At 32.8% G+C, this 11,624-nt stretch overlaps 1 protein-coding gene across 1 annotated transcript; it reads left to right on the top strand.

Annotated features, from left to right (window-relative positions):
• Positions 1-3,307: 3,307 nt before the first annotated feature.
• LOC131147219 (F-box/LRR-repeat protein At4g14103-like) lies at positions 3,308-4,825 on the top strand (the record flags this gene model as incomplete). Its single annotated transcript, XM_058096981.1, has 2 exons — positions 3,308-4,297; positions 4,680-4,825. Coding segments are annotated over exons 1-2 (1,136 nt in total), but the record flags the coding sequence as incomplete, so codon positions are not given.
• Between the last annotated feature and the right edge of the window lie 6,799 nt (positions 4,826-11,624).

Consider the following 11,624-nt stretch of genomic DNA (forward strand, 5'->3'; position numbering starts at 1 on the left):
GTGCGGTCCCCACAACCTACAACAATTTTGATAAAAAGAAGTTGCTTTCAGCTCCTCAATTTAAGAAGGGAGTAAAAAGGGGAGAATCTTCTTTCGTGATTCTACCGATAGTTTCAAAAGATGCATAGATAGGGAAATATCCAGTTGAAATTAAGGAAGTTTTAGAAGAGTTCAAGGAGGTAATCTTGGAATAGCTACCTAGGGTTTTACCACCTCGATGACAGATTAACCACGAAATTAGGCTTTAACGGGAGTAAAGTTGCCAACATGAAACCTTCAGCATGTTATACAAAAGATTGAAGATTTCAAAAATTCGAAAACAGCGACATCAACTTCGACATCATAAGAGTGAGACGACATTCTACAACACATCGACGAGGACGTCGATAAAATGAGTAGGGGAAGATGTTAGGGAGTGACAATGTAATGGGGAAAAGGGGGAGAGAGATACTGCTATAATTGTATTCTCTAGGGATTTAGAATGAATATATGATTATCTGTGTTATTATTTGTATGGTTATTCTCTTGTTGTTGAATAATACACGTAGTCCTTTTCATTGTGGTATTTTATTGCCTTGGATTGTGATGTCTCTGATTGTTATAATCTTATTCGGTGTATAAGAATATATTGCTCGTGTGAGATTCTATTGTTCCTTGTTTTTCTTGAGTATTGAAACTCATATGGTACTCGTGCTTGCAGGCTTGAACGTGTGAGACTTGGCTGACTTGTCGAAGGAGAGCTCTCAACGAGTGCCACACGGCCCTTGAGTCTCATTTTGGGGGTCCGTGACACTTTGCTTAGTTCTTGGTAATTTCTTCTGGTTGGCGTGTGGGAGCCATGTTTAATTTGTTTCTTGATTTACCAAGCAAAAAAAGAGAAGAAAAAAGAAAAGAAAATGTTGCTACATAATCACATTTCCCAGTGTACTGTTGTTATTTGTCACTCAGTGTGAATCCCTGTGAATCTCCCTTGCTCTATTTTTTATTTAGTATACCGATTTGTTTGCACATAATTAACCATGAAGAAGAAAGTTGGATATAATTATTGTAGCGACTCATGGCAAGTTTTAGCGTGAACTTCGAATTGTATATACGCCGGCATATAATCGAAGTTAGAGTTTTTTCCCGTTTTAACCCTTTATTTTTTAAATATATTAAATAATACCTTTTCCGGGAAAATATTTTCCGGAATAAAATCTCGCTACTCTAAGTAGCGAACTTTAAGCAAATCTCGCTATTTAAAGTAGCAAGATTTGCCACGTGTCATTTCCATAAAAAATATATTATTTAATATATTTTTAAAAAAAATGATAAATTGAGAAATAAATTATTTTGCGTAATAAATTACTTCTCTATTTATTACGTAGAAGAATTTATTATGCAGAATAATTTTTTTAAAATATATATTTTCATAAAAAAACAAATCTCAAAATTTTAAAATATATATTTTTATATTTTTCACTAAATCTCAAAAACACTATCTTCTGTTTAAAATTTTAAATTAAAACGATTCACATATTATTTTGGATACCACAATTTAATTTTTAAAAATTGTTAACAAATGATCATAGTTCAAATGTCTTGTTGATAATTAGGCAGAATTATATTTAATAAATAATAAATTAACAAAATGTAAAGAGAATTATTTAGAGTTTGAAATGGTTTTTATTTACCGTCCTGTCACAAATTCCCAAAACTGTCACCGGTTTTCTCTCCTCTCCAAAAAATGGTCGTCGATTTTTCTCCTTTCTCAATCAAAAATCTATTCTTTCCAATTTCTTTTATTTATTATATTTTCTGGGTATTTACACCCAATTCTATACCTTTTTTATATGTATATTCAAAATATTTTTTTAAAAAAAGCTAAATTTTTATAACTTTTTAAAATTTTAAATACTAGAAAATAAAAAATATCTTCTACAACTAAGCAAGTTTTTAACACTTTTTTTTTTCTCATCTCTTATAATAAAGATAATTCATCTTTACTTTGAATAATGGATGTATACATAATTATCATATCTTAATCTTCTCTTTTTTTTTTTTTATTAATTGAACAAAACAATAAATGGAAACACCTAAGAAGTAATCTTAGAAAGAGTATCCTACATAATTAGAATCCACAAATAAATACATTAATTACTCAAATCTTTGACTTAAAAATATTTAATCTCGAAAAAGGCAACACACTTTTTTTTTTTTTGTTTTTTAAAAAGAATCAACTTTTTACTTTGATTTTTTTATTCATCGATCATAAAAAATCAGTTAATAATTAAAATAAAAAATTATATTTGGGAATTTGAATTCGAGAGTCAAATTTAAATTTGGGTAAAATTATAAAAAAAATATTTATTTTTTGTACAAATACATAAAAATCATATTCATAATTTAAATTTCAAACTCTAAATATATATTATTATTTTTAAATATTTTTTAAAAATGAATAATATTTTTGAAGTTATATTTTCTATCCCTTTAACAAACTATCTGTATATATATATATATATATATATATATATATATATATGTTGTGTCAATAATATTTATTATGTCAAATTCTAAATAATATTTATTGTGTCAATATATATATATATATATATTAGTTTTAGGTGCAATTAAAATTGATAATTTAAAATAAAGTTTAAATTTTTAATTTATTATACAATAAACTTTTTTATGGAAATGAACATGCGGCAAATCTCGTTATTTCAAATAAATCTCGTTACTTGAAATAGTGAAATTTATTTAAATAAAAAAATATTTTATAAAAAAGATATTATTTAATATATTTTAAAAAGAAAGGGATAAAACGGAAAAAAAACTCATCGGAATTAGCTCCTCAGCTTGATCAACGTCACGGCCCCCAAAACGAAAAACCTATAAACTCAAAGCGTATATAGAAAACGATGCGATGAAAAGCCAAGATGGAGCCTCCGGCAATGAATCATGCAGTGGTGCCCATATATATCATTTTCATTTCTGAACAATGCGGTACTCGTGTTAAATGAGAGCAATCATATGTTACAGTGCGTTTGTCATCATATCTCTTGCAGATTTGACCGCCAGGGCTGCAAAGGCCATTGTCTCTGCTGCAAAGGCCACTGCATGTATCTGCTGCAAAGGTCACTGTGTCTACGCAGCCTCTCATTAATTTCAAGAACTGCCGCCGCTGCTAACCTGCTCCGCCCTTATGATTAGTTTCTGTTCTGCCTTCTCAAGATCCACGAAACCCTCGAGCAAGCTAAATTTCTGTATTTCATCGATGTTGCGATCTCTCATCCATCCCTAAGAGTCAAGAGCCTGTTTCATCATGGGTTCGACCCTGAATTTGAAACGCCAACACGCTGCAGCGGGTGAAGCTGCAGATGATGGGATCAGCCGTCTCCCAGACTCTGTTCTTTCTCACATTCTCTCTTTCGTCCCTACAACTGATGCAGTGAGAACCAGCGTCTTGTCCACCAGGTGGAAGCACCTCTTAGCTTCCGCCAGTAACCTCCACTTCGACGATTCCCGTGTCGTCTCTGAATACCTAAATCGTAGTGGGAAAAGGCATAAAACAGATTTGGCCCCTCTTCATAGTTTTGTGATTTTCGTTTACAGAGTGTTGGCGCTGGGCAACTCACTGCTGATAAATAGATTCCGTCTTAAATGTACTGCCGGCCAGTTTCTCGGGTACGAGATGAAACCTCATCTAAATACATGGATATCCGTTGCACTATGGCATGGTGTTCGAGAACTTGATCTTCATATTTCACCGCTAACAAAATCAAACCTCTTGCCTTGCAGTCTTTTTACCAGCGCAACACTGAGGGTTCTAAAATTGACCATGAATGGCGCTGAGCTTAATGTTCCTGCAAGTGTTCGTTTTTCAAGTCTGAAGATTCTTCATCTTCGGAGCATGGTGTTCGTCGATGATGGTTCGGTTAAGTGCTTATTTTCTGGCTGCTCTGTGCTTGAAGATCTGCTCATAGAATTCTGCAATTTTAGCAGAATGAAAGTCATTGATATTTCAATACCTACACTTCAAAGGCTGACCATTAATGGAAGAACATCCAATTACGAATATATAATACCTCAGTATGAAATAGTGTTTGATTTTCCGCTCCTTGAGTACCTCAACTACGTTGAGTTTGGAGTCAAAGGATTTGAATTGAAGAATCAGGAAAATTCTCTCGGTGAAGCTCATGTTAACATTCGTCCGGTATATGGAATGCGGTCTATAGCAGGTCTGAAAGTTGTCAACTTTCTTGAAGGCATCTGCAATGTGAGTTTTCTCCACTTAATAAATGATCCTCTACTGGTAAGTTTCCTTCATTTCCTTTTTGTGTCTGTAAATTCTTATACGATTGACTCATATGTTGATTGAATTTCATTTCTTTATCTGTTAATGAAAATTTCTCACTTGCTCTTATTTGTGTCCTGCGCGAACAAAGTCTCTTGACAATCTCCCTATTCAATTTTGTCTCCCTCAATTTCCCTACTTAACCTACTTGGAGCTTGGTTCTGCATATGCTAGTGAGTGGAAAGTGGTGTCTACATTTATTGAGAACTCCCCATATCTTTTAGAGCTCATCTTTTCACAAGTAAGTAATAATTAGGAAGCAATGAAGATGTGCAGCTTAAGTTAGTTTTTTCACCACGTACATGCATTTTTAACATTCTTCATATTCTTACTTTGGCAGGGTTTCTCACGTACCAGCAGTTGGCCTGCGAGATCACAATCTTCCACTACCTTGCAGAATAAAAGGCAGAAGCGCATGTCATCAATGCTTCGAAAAATTGAAATAAGGGAATTTACTGGGAGTGAATATGAATTCAAGCTGATAGGGTATTTTCTAAAGATTTTAAAAGGACTGGAAATGCTGAAAATCATTAGCTCCTATCATCCCAAGAGTCCATTTGATATTACTAAAAAACTATTAATGCTTCCAAGGCGTTCCAAAACTTGTCAGATCGACTTCAACATTTGATTGGGCCTTTACTAAGATGCAGGTTCTTCGCTTCACCCACTTCTTGTAATTAAGTTGTGGAGATGTATTTATTTTTGACAACAATTAGAAATTATTCTGTTTTTGTCGTAGCCTTATGCCCTGTTGTTATGTATAGACTACTGAATTGAAGCATTGCACATGCACAATTTCGTGCTCATTGCCATATGGAGTGGTCAACCTCTTTACTGTCTAGACTAGGCCGGATCGAGCAACTGTTAAAACTAATTATTGTCACTCCTACGTTCCAACACTTGCCTATTTTTCTACCAGCACTGGTTGTGCTGGATCACAGATACTGCTAAAATTTTATTGTCAAGTTGCTCAAAGTCGACCTTATTGGACGTCATTTGTTTGAAACGGTGCTAGGCCATGAAAGCCAAATACAGCAAGGAACACTATATATAAGGCTTGCTGGTAATTTTAAGTCTTATTAAAATGGATTAGGGCTGTTTAGTTGTGAATAATTGTTTTTATTTTTCGTTCTATTTAAAAAAAAAAAAAAAAAAAAAAACCATTTGTCTAAACTAAGTGAACAAGATTGGCAGTATTTTGACTATTTTTAAATTTTTAAAATTTATATAGAAAGTTAGAAAATGTTTTTTCATTATTCTTCCAGATTTCTAGCTCTTCTTGGGAGCATGGAAATTGATTTTTAAATTTTAATTTGTATGCATCATGTACAGAGGTTTTTTTGAAGTGATATAAAAAAAATTTAAATCCTAAGATCCATTATTTCAAATATTTTTGTATGTAAAAAATAAAAATAAAAAAAGTATTTTTGAAGTGTGTTATGTCAAAATAGGACTAACCACATTGATTTGTTGAAGTTTGAACCTTCAAGCCATGACAACATGTGTCTAAATGTTTATTGTTGCATCTCAAGCAAATTGAATAAGGTTGTTTATGGCTCCTTAAATGTTACGGTGATAGTTATTTGAAAAATTAAAAATAGAGGCTGCCTAGGTAAAACATAAGGTGCATGCCTAGCAAAGATGAGTTAGGTGTCGCTAACTTACTCTAATGATTGAGTGGATAATCGGATGAGTTAGGTGTCACTAACTTACTCTAATGACTGAGTGGATAATCGTGTAATGTAATTGAGACGAAAGACAAGAATCACTCTAAGTGACCAAGGAATTACAAGTAGCAATCCAAGCAAATAAAGGCCACAGAGTCTTGGTATCATGGTTGCCTAGTCATATGAGAGATCGCAATGCATTGGACAAATATATTAATTATATTATAACTTTTTCAACTATAACAATTAAATTTATAATATTTAGAAGCCATACTAATTTATGATTACACTTTTCATGTTTGTATATAGATTGAATTTATTACTAAGATTGATGACTTAAATTTATATTTTTCAACCTTGAAATTAATGTCAGATTAACCTCAATATTTAATACTGCGCGTACAGATTGGCCCATCAACTAACAATAGTTCGTGGAAGAGTCCATGATAATTTGTTGGTTTGCATGCAAGTAGCAAAATCAAATTGCATGGGTTTGTATCCACATGAATAGCACAAGCAAATGTTTGAAACTCATTGAATTGGAATTTCCAGCAATAGGGGGAATGTAAATCATGGTCGGTACATAATTCTTTACTTAATAATAGGATTAAAAACAAATAATATCATGTAGTTTGCACATGGGAAGTGTATACGTTTGCCTCATCTTCTATGTGCACCAAGGCCTCTCACCTTGGCCAATCTCTCTCTCTCTCTCACATACACAATTTTCATGTTATCACTACTCTTTCTCGAGAAATTATTAAGTAGATCGAGTTTATTATGGTTCTTATAAACTAACTAACAGTAACAATTCATATTTAAGACAAATAAGTAAATTATATTTATTTTTTGAAAAATTAAATTAAAAATTATGAATTATCACGATTTTGTCATATATAATAGTTTATGAATAATGTGATAAATGAATCCGTGAATAATTTTTCTCCCAATAGATCTTATGATTGAAAATTTTAGTTTTCCAATTAGGTAGAGATAAAGGACGTAAAGTAAAATATGAAATATATATATGTATATATATATATATATATATATATATATAATTAGGTCCACCAAAAAGATAAACATAATGTTCTTATCCACTAAATTCTCTCAATAAGCGCAAACACATCAAATAATAAGTATTATATGGTAGAATTATGTATAATTTAATAAGATCAACTATTTCATATATTTTCATTAGATTAAAAAATTTGACCACGTTGATTTTCTAGAGAACTTAATTTTTTTATCCCAATCATGGCCGTAGAAATCAATTTCTTTGTGTTGACTTTTTTGAGTCATATCTCGTTTTTATAATGACAAATACAAGGTATTTAATGTTTGGTGAGTTTGTGTGCATGATTAATTGGCAGTATCATATGGTGCACATGAACTTGAAGGGAAATGAAGACTCAAAAGATTCATTTTATTGTAATTTATATTATATTCAATTCGGGTCTGTAATAGTAAAGTAAGAATGGTCTGTAATAATCTGCATATCATACATATAGGAACTATAAAGTTCAAATGACCATAAACAGACTTCGGTCGACCGATGCTAGGTTTTTAGGCTTAATTGAAAAGTCTAGACTTTAGAGAGATCCTAGGTCCTTGCACTTACACTTAGGATAGTCCTCAATATTACATATACTATCAGGGGAATAAATTGAATTAAATCAGGACTTAAAGGGAAAAATTAGTGAGGCTTCAGGCGACCGAACCCATCGTGTTCAAAACACCTTGGGCAATTGAACCTTTGACCAGTCAGAAAGTTAAATTGGTTTCGGGAGACCGAACCAAATATGACCGTAGTGTCCTTGAGCGACCGAACCACAATTCTAACTTTTCCCAACAACTAGGCAGCCTGAACTCCCATGTTCAAACATGCCTTGGGCGACCGAAATTTCAAGTTCGACATATTGAACTTTAGATCGGGCGACCAAATCGCGGTCTTTTGGAGAATCGCCTCAGTTCAGTAAATCGAACCAAAATTTAGGCACTCGAACCTCAAAAATCACTTTTCATGTTGTGTCTGTTTGGGTGGCTAAATTCTAGTTCAAGCACCCGAAACTCTCGGGTTGGTTCATTTTTTAATCGAGGTAAATAGGGTTAAATAGGGTTAATTTTTCTAATCAATTTTAAAATAATTTTAATAATTACTCCTTTGTCCCTAATAGTTATAATTTAGTCATTGTCTATATATAGGGGCTCATTTTCTTTGGATTAGTGTGTGATTAGCAAATAGGATTAACTAAAAATCCTCTCAAACTTTTTGTACTCCCATTTGCCCATACTACACATTTTGAAGCCAAATTTCTTATACTCTCTCATACAATCATTCTTTTGCTAAACTAATCTTTGTGAAAGTTATTTGAGTAGAAATTCATTGTTCTATATTGGTAGGATACTCTCATTATATTCATTGTATTTATTTTTCAGATTGAGAATTGAGCATAAGATTTTTCCCTTGATTTTATTTGATAAATCAGTGTGTGGGAAAATCTTGAAGCTAGTGAGTCTTTGCATCTTCATTGCAAGACTCATTGAGCTTGTGATTTCTGAGTGTGCAAAAATATTTTTCATAAATTTATTTTTGAATATCTCTTATGCATGAATATTGAGAAAATCTTTGTTAGAGATATTTAAAATATTCTTGGTAGAAATCTTTGAAACCCTAAATTGTGATTGAAATTTATATTTATACACAGTTTCAAAGATTAGCTTGATTAATACACTAATTGTTATTAATTGAGTATAAACATTAGATTGAGTGTTATCACACATATTTGTTAGCTTTGGTGTATTCCCAAAAAGGGGGGTGAATTGGAATTTAAAAATTAATCCCCTAGGTTCAACTAATTGGCAAGCAGTATTACACAAACCTAAGGTCTTTCTATTTAATCAAAAACTCAATTAACACATGTACAACATATAATGAATTAAACAAAATATATGCATGTGCTAAACTGAAAGTGCGGAATATAAACTGCAAAAATAAAAGCACGCACAAGAAATGTTATCGGGGTTCGACCAACTGTGCCTACATCCCCGCCTCTAACTCGCCAAGTCTGAGAATTCCATTAAAGCTCACTTAACGAGTGGAGTGACACCAATTACAACCAGGTCAATTAGCACAGGGCTGACCTCAACCTTTACAAATTCTCCTTGCGGGGTGGAGAATGTTCTAGGTCAAATTCACAAGGCTAACCCCAACCTGATCCTTCTGGGTTAGATCAAACCCCCTTAGGCCACGCTTGGAAATACAACAGTATTTATCACAAAGTAATCGGTACAGTGATTATGCTTTCCATGTAAAACAGATATGTACCCAATATGCGCAATCTAATCAATCAACCACACATCAACAATGTAGGAAATGTAAATTCAGTGATGTGAATAAGTGTGCAAACAATACTCAACAAGATATGATCACTATAATGTTCAAGAGTATTCTAAGACAAGTTATATCTTTGAAAACAATTTATATCAAGTATTAATAACAAACCAGGGTTTCAAAAATGTTAATTAGATAATCAAACTATTTTCAAAAGATTTCCTTCAATGAAATGAGCATAAGAATAGTTTGAAAAATATTATACTTGTAGGAAATATTTTTTGCACAACAAAAACAAAGTTAAGGGAATCTTGCAATGACAATGCAAAGATCCCTAAGCTTGTAGTTTATCCCAACACAAGATTTATAATGTTGAAATCTGTGGGATAAACTTAACTAAACTCCCCCCTAAATCAATCAATCAAACAAGAACAATGAGAGTATTAGTAATGCCTATACACATAAGAACAATCAATAAACGCTCACAGTACCAAGATGTATCAAGGTAATAAATATTTGAGAGTATTTTGAGCAAAATGAGATTTTGAAATAGAGAGGATTTTTGCTAATTATTTTGGCTAATCTCTTGCTAATCCTCACAAATGAACTCATATTTATAGGTTGAGGTAAAATTATAATCGTTAGGACCTGTTGGGAATTATTAGAAAAGATTCAAAATGTTTAAACACACTTAACCCAACTTAACCCGTTTTTACTGCAGTTAAAATAATTTTAACCTGTCGAGGTTCAGGTGGCTGAACTATGGTTTGGTCACCCAAACAGACATAGAATAAAAGTAATTTAAATGAGTTTGGTCACCTGTTCATGCTTCGGCAGGCCAAATGAAAGTCAGAAACATTACTTCGTGATTCATATGCCCGGTCTTGGGTTCAGTAGCCTGAACTCTTGTGTTCGGTCGCCTGGGGCGCATATTGATCTAAATAGTTCGGTCGGCCAAGTTGGTGGAATGTCCCTTTCGAAGGGTCTGGTCGCCTGAGGGTTGATAAGGTCAAATAGGTTCAATCGCCGAAGTCTGGTCAAATTGTTGACTTCTCAACAGTTCGGGTGCCCGAGGTGATTTGTTCACCTAGGGTTCGGTCGCCCGAACTCTCTCATACTTACCCTATTTTGTACAATTTTATTTCAATTCTTTCCCTTGATAATGTAAGTGATTATAGAGACTTTGTGCACAATGTGTAGGAACTTAGGGTCTTTTAAAGTACGCCAAAAAAACCTAGCGTCGATCGACAGTCATTCGGTCCCTATGGTCAATCTACGGTCATTTTGAGCTTACACAACCTACATGCATGACATGCAGAGATTATTACAGACCATATTCCTAGTTACTATTACAGACCCATATTACATAAATTGAATTTACAATATGAAACTAATCTTCAGGGTCTTCATGCTTTGCTTCTTGTGCCATTACTTGATCTGCTAAAATGAACATGCACGTACATTTAAAAGCCATCAAATACCTGAGTATTGTCATTATCAAAACCGAGTGTGACCTATAAGGTCAACAATATTGCACTGATCTTATAGTTTCTATCTATTTGAGGTGCATTTGTGGTAACCCAACAAAAAAAAAAATAAAAATAAATAAATAATAAATAAATAATTAATTAATTAAACAATTAATAAATAAATAAGAGATATTTTGGAAGAGATATTTTGGAAAAAATATTTTGAGATATTTATATATATCTTGGAGGAGATATTTATTTTGATTACTTAAAGGTTAAGTTAGGTTTTATTTTATAAACTCTTATTCTCTCTCTTTCTCTCTCTAGAACTCGAACAAACCCTCTCTTTCTCTAGGATTTCACGTCGTCCGTGCTAAAATCCACGATCCTTCATTACCATGTGGATCAGGAGGAGAATCTCTACGCTATTGTGGAACGGATCTTCGTTGTGGAATTTTCAGGATTTTTCCTAAAATCGAAGGGCTAAATTCGGTTTCGTTTGGTTAGATCAGTAGTATAGGAAATTATATTGAAGTATTGTTCTTTGGTTTTTAGGTTTTAGGGAACCCGAGTCGTCGTTTTGGATCGATTCGTTCGTGTTTCGGTTTTAACTTAAAGTAAGAGGATTTGTTTACATCAGTTTATCTTGAAAGTAAATCGATAAAACTGTAATCTATACTATTATGTACGTTACGACTGTTCGTTTGCAAAATTCTACTGGGTAAAAGTGTAGGTTTAATTATTTTTAAGGTTTTGGTAAATTTAGGAATTTTTGCATATGATCTCCAACGTTGTAAAAACTACCTAGTTGCTTT

Source organism: Malania oleifera, unplaced genomic scaffold, assembly GCF_029873635.1.
Source record: "Malania oleifera isolate guangnan ecotype guangnan unplaced genomic scaffold, ASM2987363v1 ctg572, whole genome shotgun sequence".
In the NCBI taxonomy this organism is placed as follows: Eukaryota; Viridiplantae; Streptophyta; class Magnoliopsida; order Santalales; family Ximeniaceae; genus Malania; species Malania oleifera.